The sequence below is a fragment of the Mytilus galloprovincialis genome, chromosome 3 (assembly GCF_965363235.1).
Source record: "Mytilus galloprovincialis chromosome 3, xbMytGall1.hap1.1, whole genome shotgun sequence".
In the NCBI taxonomy this organism is placed as follows: Eukaryota; Metazoa; Mollusca; class Bivalvia; order Mytilida; family Mytilidae; genus Mytilus; species Mytilus galloprovincialis.
The window spans coordinates 73,080,656-73,106,227 of NC_134840.1; the positions used below are offsets into that span (position 1 = coordinate 73,080,656).

General features: G+C 30.8%; 1 protein-coding gene across 1 annotated transcript; it reads left to right on the top strand.

Moving 5' to 3' along the window:
• Positions 1 to 10,807: 10,807 nt before the first annotated feature.
• On the top strand, positions 10,808 to 25,347 carry LOC143068873 (GTP cyclohydrolase 1-like). Its single transcript, XM_076243217.1, has 6 exons — positions 10,808 to 11,329; positions 18,612 to 18,721; positions 20,694 to 20,749; positions 22,310 to 22,341; positions 23,908 to 23,992; positions 24,898 to 25,347. The coding sequence occupies exons 1-6, from the start codon at positions 11,050 to 11,052 to the stop codon at positions 25,019 to 25,021; spliced, it is 687 nt and encodes a 228-aa protein (XP_076099332.1). The 5' UTR covers positions 10,808 to 11,049; the 3' UTR covers positions 25,022 to 25,347.
• Positions 25,348 to 25,572: the final 225 nt, after the last annotated feature.

Sequence of the window (25,572 nt, forward strand, 5' to 3'; positions counted from 1 at the left end):
ACCAGGAGTGAAATCAGGTGCTCTGGAAGGGTAAGCATTTCCTGCACCGTATACGGTACCCGTCATGTTATATTTTTGTTCAGTTCGGTAATGATGGAAGGTTGTTATGACTGAGGAAGAATATCACTGAGATATGATTTCTAACACACTTTTGTCATTATGGCATATCAGCTTATGATGGTGGCCATAAAATTGTTTGAGTGATGACTTTAATTTGATTGATTCATAGCCCTGTCTTTGAAATTTTTGAGAAAGAAGTATACCTTGTTCAACAAAATCAACATACTTTGAGCTAGCTCTAGAGTAACGTATCAATTGAGACACACACATATATACTCCATATGCTGATGCCGCTTTTTCAAATTCATAAATATATATCTGATTGGCAACCACTGTTCTACATGTAATTGCCGCTGTAGAAACCTATCTTATAGTAAACAGCAGAAATGTGGACAAATGCTCTTTTCAGTTGGACAACCTACATCAAATGTATTTTGCTTTTGAATCCGGGCAATGTTTTGTTATCCTAATAAAATGAAGCAAATGCAATGATATGCAACACGAGTATGATGAGTACAGAATAAAATGAAAAAACTCAAACAGTGTTGAAATATAAAGTTGGTCCTTAATATAATTATGCAAGATGCAAATATAATTACAAATTGAATGTAGAACATAAAGTTGTTTAGTGACTCTATCGTGGGTATTGGGACAGAGGATGTTTGCTGTTTTTTTCTACAAAAAACTAAAGGCGCCATGGCTAAATCTAAATCTAAATCTAAATCTAATCTTACGCTTTTGGGTTTCATTCACAGTCCAAATTTCTTGACACAAAGTCATGTCAGTCATTGTATAAATAAAATAAATCCAAGGTGTTTTACTCACAAACATTTGTGTCATTAAGTTGTGACATACGGCGATTTGCGTTCTTGGACACAGCGTTTTACTCGTTACCCGAATATTTCATGCCCTTCTCGTAATCAATCTCTATTCTCGGTAAATGATAAGAATACTCTCTCTAAGAAATACGAAAACCGAAATTGGAAACAGGAAGTTTAACATGAAACGAAATTATCGACGGTTACCGGTAACGGAAATGAACAAAATCCGGGAATCGTTATTTTTCATAAAATAAAAAAAATCGGGGCGGGCGGGGATGAAAATCTATCAATTAATTTTAATTGGCCTAATGGTGTTTGTCTCAGAATCTTTTGTACATTTTTTCTATTCTAGGCGTTCAAACAATATTTATTAAAGATATACAACATGTTGACAGTTAAATCAATCTTTTTGAACTTTGAATTCCATTATCATTTTGGTCAAAAATTGCATTGAATAAAAAAATAATCCTGATTTTACACTATACATAAAGTGATAGTTTTTGTATTATTTTAGATCAAGAACATTTGCAGGGATTGAAATATACAATCATTGATGACAAAGCAGAATAATTTAACATAATCAAATTTAAAGTCAAAACAAGAATGTCATTCATTAAGTTCAGTTACATATGGGAGATAAATCATAATTTAAATTTTATGATAAATTAGAGTTGTCTCCCATTATATATTAAAATGACACCCAAAAACATATAAAGTACAAAAATATAGTGCTTTCCTTTTTACAATAAACACAATTTCTGTGAAAAAGAGAACTTGAATTTTTTCAAATTTCTATAATTTTTCATAAACTAGAGGCTCTTAAGAGCCTGTGTCGCATTCTAGATGCCTTCGGGCCAGGTGAGCTAAAAATTATAGAAATTTTGTTCGGCTCTAAATTAAAATATTAACAATTTCATATGAAGGGGGTTTGAATTTAAGGATGTAATTAGATTAGGTTTTGGAATAAGGCCAAATAAAAATATATGTGTGGTTCCAGTAACCCTACCGTCCCTACTTTTTCGGCTTAAAAATAGCCTACCCTAAAGATTTTATTGTCATTTTTCATTAAGCACTGTTATAGTCAGAATGTTGCTCCCATAGACTCAATGTAAAAAAAAAACATAAAATAAAAAAAAGTCCCTACCTACCTACCCTAACTTTTTTTCAGATGTAACTGGAACCACACATATTTTTTTTTATTTGGCCTAAGTTTCAAATGTTCTGACTCCTTGGTGATTTTCCATACAGTATAAGGTAAAATATTTTGTCCCATAACACCTATTTGTCTTTTAAGCAGATTCTTGATTTTATTTCTTTTGATTTGAGACCCAACTAACATGACTAATACCAATGCAAATATAAGCTAAAAGTCAGAGTCAGCTTTTCCTGCCATATTTTATAAATCAAATATCTTGAAAAGGAGCTCCATGACCTATTGATATTTTAAGCTTATTTTGATCATTAGTTTATACTTTTCAAACTTAAAGTATCAACTTTGAATTCTTGATTTATCTAAATTTAACTTAGATCACCTAAGTACATACTTTAGGACATACCGTATTTATTCTAATAAACGCCCCGTTGGCGAAGACAATTTCCGAAAGGGGGGCGTCAATTAGAGAAACGAATTTCGTACCTTACTTCATTGATCTTTACCTGAATTTTGTTGAAAAAGACTATAGTAACATACACGTGCTTCTTATTGTCTCCATAATCTATAAATAAAGTTTATCGGTAATGTGACCTCATCAAATAGTTTGTTAAAATTTTCGAATGAACAAGCGTGCACATCAATGGAACATAATTTCATAATTTCAACAGCGTACTGTGTAACTGACAGATCTATTTTTGGAACTTGTTCACACTGTGTTGGATTATCAGAGTGGATTAAAACATGGGCATTACTGATTTTTCGTTTCATGTTTCTGAGTGACCGGGTCGATCTCTTAGCAATATTGTTATGGATAAGTTTCAATTTTATTTTTTAACTACAAAATGGGGGCGTTTATTAGAAGTCAAAAGTTCTGAACACACGATTTTCGGTAGGGGCGTTAATTAGAAGGGGGGCTTTAAATAGAATAAATACGGTATTCTCTTTTTTTCTACCTTTTTCAAATAGTTTAATACAAAACTACAGGTTAAACATGTTAAATGACCATTGGCAGATCTCTAAGGTCATCTCAAGAGTTAATTAGATGGTGTCTTCGCTGAAATAATTCTGATATATATTATAGCGCATATGCAATGCTAACTGTTAACTTCAGGTTAAATGTAATTTGGAGCAAATAGGTGATTATGAATTTGACAGATAGTACCCCTTTAATAATAAAATTTTACTATAAGTACCACATTTATATCTATAATTTATGATCAAAGAAAACGAGGTCAGGGTCAGATAAGCCAAGCTGTAAATACATGTACACCTTAATACAATCACTTTATGCACTGAATATAGATTACATATATATTGATTATACCAAGTTATACATTGTTATAGTATCAAATAAACTGACCAAACCATGGAAATTCTATATTGACCAGTGAGTCATGAAAATAAATGGAGGCATCATTATTCATTGATCATTCCATGCATCAAATATGGTTTACCTATATGGCTTATAGTATCTAAGTTAACCAGGAAAACTGAATTCTGCCGCTGGACCATGAAATTGAGTTGAATGTCAAATAATACCTGCTAGACAGACATATACACCTTATAATTATTGCAAACACCAAATAAAGTTAACCTTTTGCTAAAAGTTTATGAAAAGCAAACGAAAACACAAAAAACTTAGCAATGAGCCATGGACCATGAAAATGGGGTCAAGGTCAATTAAAACCTGCCAGCCTGACATTACATGTACATAAAAAAATAATTCCATACACCAAATAAAGTTGATCTTTTGAGAACAGTGTTAGAAAAACAGACCAAATGACATATCAAAAATCAGCTCAAAATCTGGAGGCATATTGAAAAAAAGTCCGTATAACTGTGAATTTCAACAATTTATCAAAGTCCTAAGCCCGTAATTTCGGCAAAAATTAGCGTGCTGAACAAGACTTAAACTTGATCTGTAACTAACCATGGTTAACTCACATACCAAAAATCCGCTCAAAATCTGGAGGCGTATAGAAAAAAAGTCTGTATAACTGTGATTTTCAACAATTTATCTAAGTCCAAGGCCCGTAATTTTGGCAAAAATAAGCAGAGCGGAACAAAACTTAAACTTGATCTGTAACTCATCATGGTTAACTCACATATTAACAAGAATGTGTCCAAAGTACACGGATGCCCCACTCGCACTATCATTTTCCATGTTCCATGGACTTTGAAATTGGGTAAATACATGTATCTAATTTGGCATTAAAATAAGAAAGATTATACTATCGGGAACATGTGTACTAAGTTTCAGTTGATTGGACTTCAATTTCATCAAAAACTACCTTGACCAAAAACTTTAACCTGAAACTCCCACTTTTATTTTCTATTCTAAGTGGACCGTGAAATTGGGATCAAAAGTCTAATTTGGCATTAAAATTAGAAAGATCATATCATAAGCAACAAGTGTACTTAGTTTCAAGTTGGTTGGACTTCAGCTTCATCAAAAACTACCTTGACCAAAAACTTTTACCTGAAACTCCCACTTTCATTTTCTATGTTCAGTGGACCGTGAAATTGGGGTCAAAAGTCTAATTTGGCATTAAAATTAGAAAGATCATATCATAAGCAACAAGTGTACTAAGTTTCAAGTTGATTGGACTTCAGCTTCATCAAAAACTACCTTGACCAAAAACTTTAACCTGAAACTCCCACTTTCATTTTCTATGTTCAGTGGACCGTTACATAAGGGTCAAAGGTCTAATTTGGCTTTAAAATTAGAAAGATCATATCATAAGCAACAAGTGTACTAAGTTTCAAGTTGATTGGACTTCAGCTTCATCAAAAACTACCTTGACCAAAAACTTTAACCTGAAGCGGGGCGAACAGACGAACGAATGGACAGAGCCGCAGACCAGAAAACATAATGCCCCTCTACTATCGTAGGTGGGGCATAAAAATCAGCCCAATATCTGAAGGCATTTAGAAAAAAACTCTGTACAATGGTTTGTTGCGGAATAACAGAATTTTGGAATTTTGAAATTTGGACAAGGGTAAAACTATATTGGCACTGACAACTTTGTTGCGGGGCCATAAAAATTACAACTGAGTCCATGAGTATGGCAGTATGGGTTTGATGGGAGAGAAATAATTCTGACTTATTGACAATGATTGAAAAAATGACAAATTAATTAAGGTTTATGACCCCTTCTGCAGCAAGTTTAGTACGAACTTTTCAAACTGCAATAGTATAAGAACAACAAATATAATGAATATTAGAGATAGGCCATATCAGGGTTGGCAAAGTATTACCCGCCCGGGAAAACCCAGGCGGGAATTCCCGGGTTTTCCCGGGCTGGGCAATACTCCCAGAAATGGGTAATACTGGGTAATACTGGGCAATAAGACTTTTTAAGCTTATTTTAACACAAAATAGTAAAGTCTTGTTGTAGTTTCATAGTATTATAGCTAAATATATACGTTTTATACAGATAACCATTGAGAGTCATGTTTCTAGAAGATTAAAAATTCAATTTCATTCTTTTCTCCACTACTTCTATGAAGCCAGAATACAAAATTTGAATATTTAAGTATTATTAATACCTTGTTAATTTCCATGTATTGTTTCAACTATCCAAACTTTAAAAACAAATGCATTTTATAGCAGTGTTTATGTGAATTATAAATTTAAATGTCTATGCAATCATATTGCTAAATAAACACCCTACAGGGTCAAGTCATTAACCCTTATAGAAATGAAAAGGCTGAATATTGTTATACATGTTATATAAACATATCAATGTCCTAATCTGAATAATTACTTATTAATTAGGGATGTACATTTAAATTATGCAACAGTAATTTTTCTTACATTTTCTTGTTAATTCTTAATGTAAGATAAATACATTTGAAAAATGAATTCTTTGAATTTATGTTAACAGTTTGACCAATCTAGACGAGAGGGTGATTTAATAGACTTTCTGAAGAGAATTATTGATAAAGGCCTTTTCCATTAATATTTGTGTAATGTGTGCCTACATGTTTACTTGTCTCATAGTTGCAAGAATAGTACTTTTTCAAATTTATATACACTTGTATTATCACTCTCAAACAAGTAAACTAATTTATAAATCAAAATGTGTTTATAAATAACTTAAATGTATTGCAATTGAGTTTGATCACTGAATCCTCTTTATAATTCAGGCCAGTATTTTATATTACCCAGTATTACCAAGTATTACCCAGTATTACCCATTAAAACCCAGTAAAACCCGGGTTTTCCCAGTATTTCCCACTGGGCTGGGCAATACTCATAAAACCCGGGTTTTTGCCAACCCTGGGCCATTTTGTACATATAACAAGGGGGACTTTGTGTAAAGCATTTTGTTCATCTACTGTTTCATTGTATTTCATAGAAAAAGTGGACTTTGTGGCAAATTAACTAAGATTTTTATAGAAAATCCACAGCCTTTAATTCAGAGATTTTTGCTATAAAATTTTAAACATAAATTACTCACTTGCTTTTCTATGCCCTGCTAGTGTTATTTTTTTTACAAAAAGTTCTAAACAACCTTGAAGTTACTAAAAACCTCAAGTTGAGACACTTAAATTGGGTGCACCCTAAAGGTGTACTTGATTTTGTTTATATTTATATTTGTTTTCACCAATAACTTAATGAGTAAACATGTTTTAAGGAAATCCTTGCAAGCACTGCATGCAATAAACCTCTATTTATCATGTTTATCAAGTACTGAATTGCCACATATGAGAGTAGATGGGAAAGGCTGTTGATTTTCTATAAAATTTCCATATGTTTAGCATTGAATCAACACAAGGGTGCATAATCCCAAGGATTTGTATAGTAAGTAAGTCTAACCAGAGACATATATAGGAGGTCTCATTTGGGGGGTTTTGATCCTGGAATCCGCTTACTGTTTTGTCAGATTTCCGTATCCCGCTTACACTATGTAAGTAAAGCAATTCTCTTTTTTTTTGTAATTTCCCGTGTCCTGCTAGACTTCATTTCCTGTTTTCAGTACAATAATGTGTCTTTCATGTGTCACGTTAACAAAAAATTAGAACCTTGCATCACACTTAAACCCAAATTAGACCCACTAATATGGAAGTAGTGTAGTGACGTCAATGCATAGTTTCCCTGTATGTTAAGTTCAAAAAGAAATACCAAATGAACTAACAAGATGGCCGATGTTAGACTACGGTAGGATACACATATCTGTGCATATATACATCTCTGGTCTAACTATACAAATCCTTGCAGGGGTGGATCCAGTCATTTTAATCAAAGAGCAGATTGCTCTAAGGATTACGATTGCCATTGTTTTCATTGGTACATTTATTAGTATTATTTTTAAAAAATAATTCAACTGCAAGTGTAAAATTAAGCTCGTAAAATGTAATTTACGTAATCTGAATAGTTATTCAACTTTAAAAATAGCCAATCATCGATACACAGTGTATGAACAATGTAATTATTGTGTTTTATTTTTGTGTAATATCAATTCCAAGTTTACTTTTTACAGCAGTCACTGTGAGTTAGAGAAGGTATTTCACATCGTACCTTATCACCTATTTTCCTACGTGAATTCTAGGAACCCCATTCCTCACTCTTTAAATATTTAATTTCCTTAGGGTCAGTGGGCATGAGGCCAACATTAAAAATATCTTTGTTTCCCCTCCCCGACTGAGGTTATCAGAGTATGGGTAGGTAGGTAGGCAATTTATTTTATTTTATTTCTTGATATAATTTTTCTATTATATTGACAAAATTCAACAGGTAAGATCAGCCAAGAAAAGTGGGGTATTCCCTGTATTCAGTGTACAACCAGTTTTCTGGTGTTAAAAACAGTATACAGGGACCTCCTTTTTTCCTATTCATTTTATGGTATGAAATCTACAAAAGCACACATTCTTCATGTGATAACAATGTTTTTAAATAAAACCAAGTGTTTAATTAGTTAACAAGAATGTGTCCATAGTACACGAATGCCCCACTCGCACTATCATTTTCTATGTTCAGTGGACCGTGAAATTGGGGTCAAAACTTTAATTTGGAATTAAAATTAGAAAGATCATATCATAGGGAACATGTGTACTAAGTTTCAAGTTGATGTAACTTTAACTTCATCAAAAACTACCTTGACCAAAAACTTTAACCTGAACTTCGCACTATCATTTTCTATGTTCAGTGGACCATGAAATTGGGGTCAAAACTATAACTTGGCATTAAAATTAGAAAGATCATATCATGGGGAACAAGTGTACTAAGTTTCAAGTTGATTGGACTTCAACTTCTTCAAAAACTACCTTGACCAAAAACTTTAACCTGAAGCCGACGGACGAACGGAGGCACAGACGGACGGACGGACGAACGGAGGCACAGACCAGAAAACATAATGGCCCTCTACTATCCTAGGTGGGGCATAAAAATCAAGCTTATTCATGCTATTTCAAGTCTAATTTAATGCATAACTCACAACAATTTCTGTGTTCACCAATTCATACCTTGATCATCAATTATGAGATAACAAAAAGATATGTTAATGACTTGGGAATTAAAATTCAATGAATAAAAATTTTCAATAGAAGTGAACATAATTCAGTTATAATCAGTTACACCTGGATCATGCAACTTGGTCAATTAATTCCTAAACAAAAGATTTGTATGTTTTTTTTTGAGTTCTAGAAAAAAACAAGGCTTCACTTATTGATGTTTTTTGTTGTTCCTAGAATACTTTGAGTATTTACAAATTCAACTGATGTAAGTTATAACGTAAAACGTGCCCTTTTGTAAATTTCATGCCATAAATTGAAAAATAAAAACACCTTTAAACTGGTCTTGTTAACACCAGACATCAGGGAGGTTCCCTGAAAGCAGGGAATTCACGTATACAACATTTTCTGACTTGTGCCCAACCTGTTCGAAGTCGTAGACAAAGAAGATTGATTTCAAAGCACGATTCAGACCATTTTTACTCAAAGATTTTATCCTTTAAACAGGAACAGAGGTAAGAGACAAAGCCAATCAAGGTGCACTCATTGGGTTGAAAGATGCTTCAGATTTTTTATTTTTAAATTATCACGTCTGGCAAGGCATTATGTTTGTTTTCCTGGATTCCGAATCATATAGACGCTTCAATGCAAAAATGCCTTTACTTAAAACGCTTGTTTACTACAGCATCGGAAAGGTATTACAAAAAACCAATGCACGTTTACTACAGCATCAGAAAGATATCCCCAAAAACCAACATAGCAACAACAAAAAAATTTGGACAAGAATGGCCAATAAAATTTTTCGAGTCGCGGCGATTTTACCGGGTCGGTCAGGGGAGGGGAAACAAACAATATTTTATTTTTGGCCTGGTTCCTTTCCGTACACATTCCTCTGTTTGAATTGCAATCGGTTTTAATATACTATCAACAAAACAAGTTATTTTTTCTCGACCATATCGTCGTTTGACGAAAGTTACTTATGGAAGGTAGACAACTCGAAGTGATAATATGGAAGACTCCATTTTGGCTGAAGGGGTGTTCTAGTTACACCTTTACGTTATGGACTACAATTATTTTAATTTAAATGATGCATATGATTTGAAATTATGCAACAATAACCCTAAATAGCAGACAGACATAGAAAGGATCTTGTGAGTTTCAAATTAATCAATAGAGTTGGGAATCCAGAGCAACCATTCAATCTAATACCCCTTCAAGTCAAGAAAACTATACGCATGCGCATACTTACGTAAACAAACCCTAGACTTGTGATTTGTAGCAAGGACATATATATTAAATTTTAATTAAAGGACCTATCGTTATGGAAGTACACTATCAAATATCAGTTTCAAAACGGTGACATATAAGCTAGAAAACTCCACTTCAGTTCTTATATGACAGAAATAGATTTATCGATCGGAATTCAGAGAACTCTAGCATGTTATCAAAACCTTGGCATTCCCTCTGACGTGTTTCTAAATTTATAAAAACACTAAATATAAATACTGCTTAATCCTGATTTTCCGTGTTGTTAAAATCATGCATACAAGTCAAGGGAAATATCAAAACATGACTATTATGAGAAGAACATTATAGGGCCGTTGTTTAAAAACAATCCTTTTATTTTTTATACCATTTAAAGCAAGACAATCTGAAGAATTTGAGATGTTCCTTGATGTTTAGAATAAAAACGATTGACGTGAGGTCATGGCCCTGAGTCAATGGTATATGTCTAAAGATTGCTTAAAAGCGATTGACGTGAGGTCATGGCCCGGAGTCAATGGTATATGTCTAAAGATTGCTTAAAAGCAATTGTATCCCAAAAGGGAAGGTTCTCAACCCAGGACAAATGGGGGGGGGGGGGGGGGGGGTTCCAACTATATGTCCCATTCAAATGCATTGATTGGCCAAAAAAAGGGGGTTCCAACCCTGGGAACACCCCCCCCCCCCCCCTTTTTTTTGGATCCGCCAATGCCTTGATAATCCCAAGGATTTGTATACTATACAAATCCTTTGATAATCCTTAAGGTAAACTATTTCTAAGCTTTTTAAAGTAGGGAAACAGGAAAGCATTTTTGTTTATTGATCTAACTTTCTATAGATCCTGTATCTTACAAAGTTACATTCTGAAAAATAACCCCTACAAAATAGGATTTGTCATCTGCTTCGTGTTCGGGAAGTTGCTGCATTTACATATCGTGGGTTCAAGTATAATTTGTTATTGTTTACATTAAACTGTCTCAACTCACGACAACTGTCGACGCTTCTAACAACTTACTAACTTACTAAACATGCTAAATGAGTAAATGTCTAAATAATTCGGTTTTTCCCGCAGTTTTAAAATATAATTGAAAGTTTCAAATTTCATACGAAATTTCGTTCTAGAAAACGTTTCATTGATCGTCTACTGTTCAAAGAATTTTAACGCCTCCACTTACAGAAGAGTTATAAATATAAACAAGCACACTGATTTGCCAAGCAGAAAAGGAGTTAACAGCTTTACGGAGAGCATTTAGAAACTGTCACTTAAATATTCGCTATCTACGGAATTGAGAAACGATGACTGAGAGTGGAGCACATCATTATATTCCTGATCCAGACAGTGAATTGGAGAAAAAAGTTAAAAAGCTGACTTTGGGGGACGGTGAAAATGACAAGGACACTGAAAATGATAAGCCTCATAGGGATGAAAATGCACAATTAAAAATAACAGAACATTATAAAGGTATTCTTTCGAATTTAGGTGAAGACCCAACTAGACAAGGATTACTTAGAACTCCTGAAAGGGCTGCTAAAGCATTAATGTTTTTCACAAAAGGATACAATGACAACATCAAAGGTTAGTAGTAGTTCATAGTGTTGCATAAAAGGGATCTTAATACATGTATGTCCTATTTAAATGTGATTAAAATATATATATTTCATTTAAAAAAAAATTTTGAAATTAAAGATTAATCTGCTTAAAAAAATATATCATAATGTTATTTTCACTGTAATCTCACTTTTTTTTAAGTACTCCTTTTGTATATAAAGCAAACTTTAGATTTAATTTTGATTATGTATCTTATAAAATAAGAGAGTATCTTAGTTTAAAATGTGTTAATCAAACTTTATACATATATTATTTCTACCAGAAATAGTCTATGTGAAATGTATGTATATGTCAATTTATAAAATTATATTTACATGTGTTCATGATTTTTATGATATATTTACATTTTAAAAATATTCTATAAAGGTAAAACAAATGTTTAGGGGAGTAACTTTTTAAACCTTGAAATACAAGAATAATAAAGTTGTTAATAACGGGGTCATCTTCTTCAATTCACAAGATAATCATCCTGAACAAGTACATGATGTATGAAATAATTGCCACTGAATGTTAAGCAACCAGCAATCAATTGATCGGGCCGAATTGATCTATTCACAATTAGGTACATGTGTACTGTATCTTAGAATATGAGACATCAGTAATTTATAAAATATTTGATGGCTATCTTATCTACATATTTCTCAATATCTTATTTACATATACCATGTATACCATGTTGTATACTGGGGTATGTTATTTCACTCCAATATTTATCTCCAATTATGTCAGAGAGACTTAAGTCTTATTCAAGTTTTACTGCAAAACTTCATGGATTTCTATTTTTATCAATCTGATTCATTGCCCTACAGCTAAAATGAGAAATATTTTGGAAATACATATATATGATTTGTATTCAGGAATTTTCTCTCTATTTTTGCAAGTTAATTCTTTATTTACTTGTATACAATTTTTTTAAAAGGGAAATGGAGTAAAATAGTATGAGTAATCAATGAAACACCATACAGTGTCCTGAAAAAAAAAACCCAAAAACTAAAAAAAATCACTGCGAAGGACATAACAAAATTTGAATAAAAATGATAAATTAAAATGAAAAAAACACACTTACATTTTTGTACATGAACATAAAATATAATGACATGAATGACTTTCTTACAAATTTGACCATAACTTTTTATGAATAACTAATTTTTATTATCATTCTTATAGATTGATGGTTGGTTGAAATAATATAAATGAGAATTTAGAAATATTTGAAATACCTAAAAATGTACCAATAATCTGGAATATTCTTCCTCCCCCGACCCCCTTCCCCCTTTGACAATGTTTGATTTAAAAAAAAATTCAAGTGAAATGTTAACAAAACCAAATAAAGCAACAATTTTCTTATTTATATCAGTGTGTGCGCCAAAATTTAAAAGAGTTTGATAGGAGAACTCAGTCACAATTAAGATAAAATGTACTGAAATGCATGTACTTAATGTATACAATTCCCTGCAAACAACTTTCATGACATAACAAAATTTAAAAAAAAAGAATAACAGTCACAATGACAATAAATGAACATATAAAAACTGTTACATACTAGGAATGAATGTACTGTTGAAACCTGTTAGGGAGCTACCATTTGATTTTTATGGGGGGCTAGGATGAAAAATGTTGTCCTGCATTTTTTTTAGCTGTAATCTCTGTCCTGGCTTTTTATTTTTCACTCTGTTCAGTCCTGCCTTTTTTTTTTTAGTTTATCCTGACTTCTTTTTACCTAAATTGTCGTCCTGATTTTTTTTTTTTTTTTTGCAAGTGTCTCATCCTGCCTTATTTTTTTCTCAAAATTCCTGTCCTGCCTATTTTTTTCAAATTTCAGATATATATGCCAAGTTTGAAGTTTCTTTAATTTATTGTGGAATATATGGCAAATTAATTCTGGTCGTCTAAAGCTATGTTAATTATATAATAGTGGAGGACTGCGGAGCTGCTGGTTTTGGTTTAAAGCAATGTACTTCAACTTTTATGTACTTAGGTATACAACGTAAAAAATCGAACTTTTGTATGCTCCAATACATTAAAGAATCTAAAGAAATACAAATCTACTCTTTAGCATCCTTCAGAGATTCATTAGACATTTAATATCTTTTTAGAAACCAGTATTTCAATTTTGACATTTTATTACATATAAAAATGAGGAATGTACGTACTATTACAGGAATACAGTTAAAAAAGGTAGCAAGTCCTCCTCCATATAAATTGCCTATTTTTTTCAAATTTCATCCTAGCCCCTGTTGGAACAAATATTCTATACCATTTATTCCATTGGGAACATTTACTGTAATATTTATTCCTGTGGAAATAGTATTCCAGAACATCTTTTCCTTTTGGAACTTATATTATGAAGGAAATTCTATTCCGTGACACCCCCACTTTGGTCTACTAAGACCTTTATGTTTATTGCAGTAAAAATAAAGCCTTAATGAAAAAAAAAACCATGAAAAGGTGTTGTCAGCTAAAACAAGAAGACCTGTCATTTATGATTATAAATCATTATGTAATAATGACATTATAGTTTTGTAATTTCAGTTGAATAATATACATGTACACTGTATATAGGTATTAATAACAAAAACAACAAAAAACATATAAGTGTAAGAAAGCAGATGTGTGATTTTGATTTCAAAGCATTTGATATTTGAATATTTTCCCCAGGGACTGTAAAAGCAGCTGTATGAGCACATGATTATTTATAAGCTGGTGTAGGCAAATTATCTTCTTTGAAAATATACATGATTTAATTTTAATTTTAAAAGGGTGCATGCAACCTTCAACCTCATTTTCATGGATCATTGATGGAGTTCTTTTCTAAGATTCTATAAGCAATACCATGAATACAGGTTTATCATATTTGGTATATATGGAGTAATTAAAAAGTTCATCCATCTAAAAAGGTTTATCTGATCTCATTGTTAACCGTTTATATATTTATATCAACATAAATTTACAAAAGTACAATGTATACAATAAGAAATAAGAGGTTTGGTATGAAATTCAACAAGACAACTATCCACCAAATTTCAAATGAAGTGGCTGTTAGCAATTACTTTGGGCATTGCATATAAGATCATGCTTTTCTGCACTGTATCAATTCATAATTTTCAAATAAACCTTTTTCAGTCCTACATTTAAAAAGTTAAGATTTAAGTGATAGTTTATGTAAAACCTTTTGAAGAAAAAATACCAATGTATATCACAGCCAATGTCTCTCTTTTTTGCTGTTTTATTACTCTGTATTGCATTAATTAGGTAGCATAATAAATAAAAATACCGTATATTTTATGATTGAATATTTTACAATTTCATTCAATTAGGCAAAAATATATTTTCTTGTTATGTTATGGAACCTAAATAGCACTTAACTTCAGAATTTTGGAAATCCATTAGATATTGTTTACTTTTAGAACTTGCAGTTTATTCTTTGACTGTCTGAATCTGTTATTCATATATGTAAATAAAATTCATGAATGGATCAAATGTTTCCTATGGCCTGATCAATACACATAATTCCACTTAAAACATTTGACAAATCAGTTCACATCAACAAAACAAATCACAATTTTATTGATCCTTAATTTTGTCATTTTTACAATTTGTCTGGTAACTGAATATAAACACCCACGGCACTCCTCAGCAGTATTGCTATTTTACCAATAAACCATTCCGCTATTTTGTTAAATGTTTATAAATGGTTTAACTACTGGTTAACTAGCAAATTAGATCTGTTAAATGGTTGCTGAACTTTTATTACAGAATTAATTGGATTTCAATATAGTTTTATTGAGATTTTCATTATATGTCCATTTTAGACTTGCATGACATCAAAAATGACATTTACCATTAGCTCTGATGCCAGTTTTACATACATATATGCATCTGTTTAATTTTATGTTCTGCGGATGATTTGAACTTGAGCAGATTTTCATATCTTTACATTTACATGTATATATCTTTCTGGAATCTATCCAAAACTGTCTGACCAAAAATTGCTATTTCCCACATAGCTATTGGAAAAAACAGGTATGAGCCATTCAAGTTATACCTAAAAGCTGTTTTACACATGTATTAACCTCATTGTAAAATTCATCTTATAGAAAAATATCTTGTGCTGTACAGCTTTGACTCTAAATACAAATGCCAAAATCTTAAAATGTGGCTTGCATTTTTCTCAGGTTTGCACTAAATTCAAGACATTTGAAGCCCTAATGGAAATATTATTTATTATGAATAAATTACATCAGATTTTTGAATTTAATGGGGCATAAAATAATGCTTGAAGTTTTTGTCATACTTGACAGGTTTTTATTTTAAAAAAAAACAAGTTACTTACTCAATTTATATGGACGAGGACTTGCTACATTTCCTTAATAGTACATTCCTTATTTTTATATGTAATAAAATGTCAAAAATGAAATACTGGTTTCTAAAAAGATATTAAATTTCTTATGAATCTCTGAAGGATGTTTAAGCGTAAATTTGTATTTCTTTAGATTCTTTAATTTATTGAAGCATACAAAAGTTCGATTTTTTAATTTATTGGAGCATACAAAAAAAATGCATTTAATTTTTGTCATTTTTATTTAAAAAAAAAATAAATAATTTACATATTTAATTTATATGAAAAAGGACTTGCTACCTTTTTACGTTGTATACCTTAGTACATAAAAGTTGAAGTACATTGCTCTAAACCAAAACCAGCAGCTCCGGAGTCCTCCACTATTATATGATTAACATAGCTTTGGAGTTTGGACGACCAGAATTAATTTGCCATATATTCCACAATAAATTAAAGAAACTTCAAACTTGGCATACATATCTCCCCAGTTATCATTTATTTCTGCTATAGCATCATTGACAGTTGTCAAAACCTTAAAATGGGGATTATTTTGGCAATCAACAGTTTTCACTAAATTCAAGACGACTATGAAGCCCTAATCCAAATATGTAAGAAAAATTGAAACTTTAAATACTGGTTTCTAATAGGATATTTATTGAATTTCTTATTATTCTCTGATGGGTGCATGTTATAGAGTAGATTTATATAACATTGTACTTTTAGATTTTTTAATTTAATGTGGTATACAAAAAACTGCATTAAGTTTTTTTCATATTTGAAAGATTTTTATTCCTAAAAACAAGTTACATATATATTCAATTTATATGTAAGAGGACTTGCTACCTTTCTACGTTGTATACCTTAGTACATTAGTACATTGATTGTAACCAGAACCAGCATCTCTTCTCCTAAAATAGAATTACATAGCTTAAGACAAACAGGAGTAATTTACCATATATTCCAAGCAGAATTGGTGTACAGTAAATTAAAGAATCTTTGATCAACTTTGCATATTGCTTCCAATTTATATTTTTTTCTTGTGAATCATCATTTACTGATGGCCTTTGATTTACATTACTTTTGTAATTGATTGTTGAATGTTATAGTTTATTATAGCGAACCCTATGATAGTTTTCCATAGATTCACCTGCTAGTTACCTGTCGATTTAAACTTTTGGCAGTTCTATTGTCCCATCTAACAAAATACAACAGGTATTGTTCTCTGTGTAGTTTATTCACTTGGACATTTAAATTTCTTCTAGGAGATATCTATCACTCATTGATTAATTTACCTGAACAAAAAATTGAACTGTCAATGATGAAAAAAAACTTATACCAATACTAAGAAAGGACTCACAAAACTGCATGTGGTGTTGTATTTATTCAATACCAAAATCTCGTTTTTAATATGTTCAATATTAATACTGATTTAAAAAGTAAAAGTTGATTTCTGATCAAATATTCAATATTTTTGTGTGTTTGATAAATAAAAATTTGAATATTATTATTTTTAAATTAAGGTCTTCATAAACTTAGTCTATAAATTAACAACAACAAAAACATGCAAATTCTTTGGAAAATACTAAAAAATGTGTCTAAAATAAACTTTTTATTATTAAATCAGATTTTATATTGAACAGATTGAAAATATATTAATGATATATTGAATAAAAACAATATTGCATACATTTTATGTGAGTTTATAGAAGTATTTCAAAAAAAAAAAAGATATAATTTTTTGGTCAGGTAAATTAATCAATGAGTGATATATTTCTCCTAGAAGAAATTTAAAGGTCCTGGTGAATGAACTATACAGAGAACAATACCTGTTGTATTTGTAAGATGGGACAATAGAACTTGCAAAAGTTTAAATCGACAGGTAACTTGCAGGTGAATCTATGGAAAACTATCATAGGGTTCGCAATAAAACTTTTACACCAAAGAAAATCTGAATTGAAATATTTGGTTTTTGAAAACAATTTTCTTCCATTGGATAAAATTCCATATGGCTTGTGAAAGTATATTTTGTAGATTTGTTGCATAAATTTTAAGCAGTAAGTAAGTGAGTAAGATTGAAGGCAAAGCTTTTTAATGTGCATTGTCATTCAATTGCATGGGAAACCATGTGCAGGATGTTTTTTGGGGTGATTCATTACATTCTCATTAACAATTTCCTTTTATTCATATGTTACAAATTTGAAAATGTCTGTAAAAATTTAAGATTTTTTGCAAAGTGAGTTCAATTTTTGTCAGATAGTTTTATTTTTTCATCTTTTCCAGAAAAAAAAGCAAAAATAATTGTAATGTTGAGAAGGTTTTTTAGGAATTATTGAATATTAGTGTTAAAATATATATTGAATCCATGTATTTTAACAATGTACGTAATACATGATCAAGTGCAAACATATTCAAATACTTTATATAAATCAAACAGGATGTAATATCAAATAATTTAATATTGCATTTGTTTTATTTTTAAATATCTACATATAGACAACGGTTTTGGAATTTTTTGATTGCAGAAAATAGAAAATACTGTAAACTTAAAGAATGAGTGCATTCAAATAACATTTTCTTGGTACTACAAGTTTTAATTTAAAAGATTATAATGACCTGGATAAGGGACAGGTTTTCTCTGAATTTGTTCTGTCCTTCAATATATTTTATATTGATATTAATTTTATGTATAGTGTTTAATATGTGATTATGCAATGAAGTTTTATATAAAAGGGTCTGGAAAGGAGGCTTCATTTCTATATTATCGATTCTTTTGGGTAAATTTCTTAATTTTTTTATATTTTAGTACCTCATTTTTCTCTAATCTCTTTTTTAAGTCCTTTATTAAATGTTTTACCAATTATTCTCTACTCAAAATCTTCATTTAACAGATTGTTTTTATTCATTTTACAGAGGCCTTAAATGATGCTATATTTGACGAAGATCATGATGAAATGGTGATAGTTAAAGATATAGAAATGTTCTCTCTATGTGAACATCATTTAGTTCCCTTTTTAGGAAAGGTAATTTTAATGATACTGTATAGAGTATAAAGCAATATTTGCATTGGCAGACCTCAAGAATGAGGAAAGGAAGAACGGGTTCTTTCCCCTTTACTCATGATTTAAAAAGAACAACTTTAAATATCTCAAAATTAAATCAGACCAATCACACACCTGTTTAAACATCAATACATATACACTGTTCAATTCCAAGAAGTAACCTTTTTGAATTTTTCAAAAACATGAAACCTTTGTACCTTAAATAACAAAAAGTGATTATAAGAACTTTAAAAAAAAAAAAAAAAAAAAAAAAAAAAAAGAGGTCAAGTATGAAAGAAAAAATTAAATGATGTTTAAATTACCATTCTTCAAACATTTTTTGAAAGATCAGCCTTATGTTTTGATTAGGCAAGCAAAATGTTCATGCTAGAAAGCAAAAATAGAAATAATGCTTTATTTAGAATATGTTAACTAAAAAGGAAATGAATAATTTATTTCACCAATAACATATGGTTTACAATGATGAGATTTAAATCCCTTTTTACACTTTACAACTAATGGAGGAGAAAAATGGAGGAGTTTTCTGAGAGAACCATCAACCTAGTACAAATGAGATATTTACAAATACTGTCACATTTTTGTCTGGCCTGCGTCTAAAGTTGCAAAAAACAAGACATAGGTTGATTTTAAGGTGACAGCTGCAGCATCAACAATTGTTAAGTTTTCTGCTTAAGTTAGTTTGATAGGAACTTCTTGTGATAGACTGTTGATATTTCATTTAAAGTTCTATTACCGGTACTTTCAGTTTGGTGACTGGCCCCCTAGGTCATTTCCAGTTACTGAATTACTTTGCAATATTCGATGTTAGGTTTTCTGCTCAATTTAGATTGAAAGGAATTGCTTGTGATATATCAAAGATATTTTAAAGATGCATATTACTATCAGTACTTTTCAGTTTGAAGACTGATTTGAGGCCCTGGCCCCTAGGTTATGGTCCAGGGAATTATTAACCAATTTTCAATATTAAGTTTCCTGCTATAGTTTGATATGGACTACTTACAATAGACAATTATATTTTCTTTAAAGTTACATTACTGTCCATACAACTCATTTTGTGGACCATTTGAAGACTCAATCCACTAGTTCATGGTCAAGCAACTTTGAATTAATCAGCAATGTTGCTATCCGCCTGATTATATATAAAAAAAAAGATGTGGTATGATTGCCAATGAGACAACTCTCCACAAGAGACTAAAATGACACAGAAATTAACAAAACTAAAGGTCACCGTACGGCCTTCAACAATGATCAAAGCCCATACTGCATAATCGGCTATAAAAGGCCCTGAAATAACAATGTAAAACAATTCAAACGAGTAAACTAACGGCCTCATGTACAAACAATGAACAAAAACAAATATGTAACACTTAAAACAACAACCACTGAATTACAGGCTCTTGACTTGGGACAGGCACATACACACTGAATGTGGCGGGATTAAACATGTTAGCGGGATCCCAATCCTCCCCCTAACCTGGGACAGTGGTATAACTGTACAACATAAGAACTAACTATAAATATCAGTTGAAAAAGACAGCTAGTTCAAAGCCACTAACAACTAATAAAAAATCATGCATCTAAGACTAAATTGTCTTTTTCTTAATTTTATGCTGACAGCTGAAACAAATAATATTATCTGTGTCAACCGTTTATGATCATAGCTACAGAGTGTGAGAATGCTTAAGCTAAACATATATTATATTGATACAATAAAAGGTATATATCATTTTAAATCTTATTTTTCAATGAAAAAATTCTACATAAAACTCTTCTAAACATTAGATATAACATTGCCTCTTTTTTCTTCTTATGTACTATGGCTCAAAACATTTGATACTAGTTCAATTTATGTTTGAAGTAAAACACATTTCTGTAAACATTTGATACTAGTTCAATTTATGCTTGAAGTAAAACACATTTCTGTACATTTCAGGTTTCTATAGGCTATTTACCAAATAAACGGGTATTAGGACTTAGTAAATTAGCAAGGTAAGGTTGATATATCTAATTGATTCTATCAAAGACGCAATCAATTCCAGATTGCATTAGTGCTATTGATTCCTAGAAGTTTGTTTATATTAAATCTAATAATTGGCCATTTTATTGTTACTGATACTTAGGTGTGGTAAAGAGAAGCGCCAATAACTGACTTAACATTACCAAACCCAATAAAAACATTGATATTGAGGCCTATATTAAGAACACAGGGCCAGTGACATCATTGATACTTTGTGCCACCATCACTCCCTTTAAAAAATTGCTTTATCCATTCATAGATTTCCTTTAAACAAATTTTACATGAATAAACAAGTGTTTAGTATCATTAATACTTTATGCCACCATCACTCCTTTTAAAAAATCGCTTTATCCATTCATAGATTTCCTTTAAACAAGTATGTTTTTGTTCGCCTTGATTTTTGATGGTTTGTTTAATGTCATCCAAGTATTATCATTGGAAATCAAGTCACATTATATATAGTCTCTTTATTTAGTCATTCTGATATATTTTCATACCTTTTAATGATTTAGAATTTGATACTGTACGGTGGGAGTCTATTTCGATGCTGTATATTGAATGGTTTTAAATAGCATTGGAATTTACCGATTAAAAAGATTAAAATCAATTTCTTTTTGTTTATCTGATTTTAAAAAAAAAAGATTTTCATTTATTTAAACATGTTTCTATGCTTAATTTCATGGCTTTTAATATAACAACAGATTAAAGTCTTTGAAGTTAAAAATAATGAGATGAAAAAGTAGTTGATTATTGGTGTTTCTGAAATGAACTGGCACTCTGCAGAGATTACAAAACTCCTTTTTTGATAGTCATTTCTGATTTCTTTAGTTTATTGCAAGTTGATTTCAGTTCCTGCAGATAGCTATTAATGAAGAGTTGCTGTATGTGTTGCCAGATTGTAACTTGTAACTAAAGTCATGTGCATTACTATATTAACTATTTTCTACGAGGAACAGGTATACTGTTCACAGCTTCCATCACTGCTCATGCCAGCTGGTGATTAAGTTATAGTCTTCATCTGAAACACAACAAAAATCAGGCGCCAAATAAAATAAAGCCTCAATAATATAATATATAGTATTAGTTCTTGATACTGATTGGTACCCCATAATTAAACATTTTGTTTTCTTCTGAAAACTCAGTGGAAGGGTTCCAGGGGTTGGAAGCCCCCTTTTTTTTGGCCGATCAATGCATTTGAATAGGGACATATAGTTAAAACACAACCCCCCACCCCCTTTTTCAAAATTGCTGGATCCGCCCCTGGTGCATAATAGGATATTAGCAACATAGAACATGCCCATATTGTGATAGAAGCTATATTATGTTTGTAAGTGCCCAGACTGCAAAGAAGACAGGATTGTTAAACATCACCATATTACAGTACTGTAAACCAACTAATATATTTGCGCTGATACCTTATTTTGCAAGTCGCCAAAATAAATCACTCCGAAAAAAAAATTGATTTACAATATATATTTTTTGAACTTTGATGATATACTTTTTCATATGATAATTTCTATTTGTTTTTTCAGAATAGTAGAAATTTACAGTAGACGACTACAAGGTAAGATTTAATCAGCAATCAAATTTGATATAATTATTCCTAGGAAAAATGTACCAAAAAAAGAAACAAACGGTAAATAAGGTAAATCTGCAGCCAATTTTGGTCTACCTAAATTGCTAATTCTCAGGAACAAAGCCCAACCCACCCACCCACACACCCACCTAAAATCAAATCCTGAATCACTGCCTACTACTGATGCTTATCATAGATGCTTGATTTGTTATTCTGTTTGTCATTGTGTTTACCATGACGATGTTGTTCTATGAAATGCACTTTATCTTATAGTACATTCATCTCTAAATATGATTTAGTGCACACAATTTTTTATTTAATCATGATTAGTTAATAACCAAAGATCTCATATTAAGATTAAATATACCCATTAATTTTTAAGCACCAAAACGAAAAAATGGAATAAAATTGATGATTTTTTTAAAAGCTCAAAATCATTAAAACTCTGATTTATTAGCCATGTTCACTTAATATTGTATTTAAGTGGCACCTAATTCATTAATCTCAGGTACATAAGAATTACATGACAGGTATCCAGTTTATTGTTCTGTTTATTGCTTTTTACTGGTAAGACCCAGGGTGTAAAGTAGTTTTATTGTCTGTGAAATGAGCAAGTAAACTACAGTATATGTTGCATAGAGATGCAAAGTGATTCAATGAAAATAAAAGGAAATTTTGTTTGTATGTTTAAAAGACAGCAATCCAATGATAAAAACAACCAAAAGACATTCCTAGGGCAAAATATATCCTTCAACAATAGCCATGAGTCTTTAGAACATTTTCAAGCTTTAAAAATTTCCTAATCTATAAAAGTTTTGAATAGCATTTAAAGATCATCCATCATCCATAAAATCCTTATCCTCCTAGAAAAAGATATTATTAGATACTAGCATGCTAGCGACAGTAGTATTGCGTAGGGTCGAGTCATTTAGTGACCTCTGAGAGAGTTTTTAACATGGATACAGCATGGCACTTCTCCTACCCAAAGCAAATTAAAATAACATATTTGAGGGGGGATAGGACCTTTATCAGGACTCTGGGATCGGGATTTCTGGATTGACCCTTTCAGGATCTGGGAATTCTTTTTTCGAAATTTTGTGATGTCAGGATTTAAATTGATTTAAATTCGGGACCTCAGAATTTCGTGTTTTATAGCCCGGGATTTTTCGGGTTCGGGTCCATCCTACCCCTCCTCATATATGTTTATTTAAAGCACAAAATCATAGATTTTAGAACCTGAATATGACTCTTATTATAGTTCATTATATATTCATTTAAACTGCCTTGATATATTTAGATGATCAGAGACTTTTGGAAGAATGTAATCGTAATGTGTCAAGATTTTGTTGACAAATATCCAAATTATTAATATAATAAAAACAAAAACACTCATTGTTGGTATAAAGAAATTATAGTAAAAAACAATAATCACAGATTCAAGTGTGAACTAATGTTGCTGTAGCTAAGGATAAGTCAGGGTATAATTTTTTGTTGAAACACATGAAGTTTCTTTAATTTTGATAGTTAAGACTTATAGAATTTATTATGTTTTAGTGCAAGAAAGACTAACAAAACAAATAGCTGTGGCCATAACAGAAGCTATACAGCCTTCGGGTGTAGCAGTTGTAATAGAGGCTACGTAAGTTTTAGTATTAACTATATTTCAAATTATAACATTAATCATTTACTTATGCATGCAAACTAAAATTAAAATTGGAGGAATCAAATTTGATATTTTTCATTGAAATGTCAGTAACATAGTTGGGTAGTTGCCTCATTGACAATCATACCACACCACCTTATTTTATTATTTATGTTATTTTGTTGATAAAGTTACATTGGCTGAAAATATATAAATATTCTTGTAACATTATTATAACATAAATAAAAACCAATGAAATAAGTGAATATGAAAATGCAAAACAAAACAAAAAAGTAAAACCAAATTAAGAAATTCACCAGTGAAAAGTCTACTTCTACTTGTAATCAGTTGATTAAAATCTGATGGGAACAATAACACAATGTCGACTTTGGTATCAATAATTCTTTGTCACAATACGAATACTGTTGACCATGCTTTGTAAGTACATGTTAGGTATATTTATTATGATTTAAATGAATATGGGTTTGTTTGTGCTGTCTCCTTGATATTGTGAAAATTGTTTTCATTCATTCTAAGACATTAATAATTTTTTTTTTGCATATTTCAGACAATATTTTAAATTCTGATATTATTGCCATGTTTTTATTATTGCGAAATATGCGACAGTTATAAACGCAACAATTTACTATCACATTTCGATATTTTTTATATGAATTAAACAGGATTTTCTCAATGTTGCAAAAAATAAAATCAAGTTTTAGTCTAAAATGGCAAAATCGCAATAATAAATGCAGGCAATAATTTCTGAATTTAAAGTAATCCATTAATTGTATTTGCATATTTCAGACCAGAATTATTTGTATTTGCATATTTCAGACAATAATCATTTGCATAAAATTTGCATATTTCAGACAATAATCATTTGTATTTGCATATTTCAGACACATGTGTATGGTTATGAGAGGGGTACAGAAATTAAATAGTAAAACAGTAACCAGTACTATGCTTGGGGTATTCCGTGACGATCCAAAAACTAGAGAAGAATTTCTGACATTGATACGTTAACAACAGAGCAAGTCATATGGTCGATGTGATACAATAACAATAGAGCTGGTCATCTAGTCGTGCTGATTTTTATTTGTTATATTTTTTTAATCTTCCCGAAGCCTTTCTTCCAAGGAAAGAGTAACAATTTTACTTCCAATTTGGAATTTGATAACAGAAATATTGTTTTTAAAAAGCATTTATAATATTTAAATTTTTAATATTTTAGATACTGGTTATCAAGATATTATTTAACAAGTCACTGTTTATTGAGTTCAGAGCCGATTATGCAGCTTTGAAGTCTTATAATAGTGAAATTGTTTTCTTTGTGGATAGCAATTTTCATAGCTGCCGAACCATAGCTCTTAGGTCCTTATGTTATTTTTTGACTTTTTGCGGACCATAGAGCTACAGATTTTTCCTATTTCAAAACGTTCGGAATTGCGACCCAGGTTCAGGTCGCACTTATTTCCCAAAAAAATGTTGTTTATAATCCATGCAAAGCTTGTCAATATATATAGTTCGTTTCGTTAGATATTTTTCTAGGATATGACGTACCTATTTATGTTTGA

What these genes read in the sequence shown, in the direction of transcription:
- LOC143068873 (XM_076243217.1), top strand. Translation starts at nt 11,050, where the DNA reads ATGACTGAGAGTGGAGCACATCATTATATTCCTGATCCAGACAGTGAA. An exon ending in ATACAATGACAACATCAAAG is followed by an intron (nt 11,330 to 18,611) that starts GTTAGTAGTAGT and finishes TTCATTTTACAG; the next exon opens with AGGCCTTAAATGATGCTATA. An exon ending in TTACAGTAGACGACTACAAG is followed by an intron (nt 22,342 to 23,907) that starts GTAAGATTTAAT and finishes ATTATGTTTTAG; the next exon opens with TGCAAGAAAGACTAACAAAA.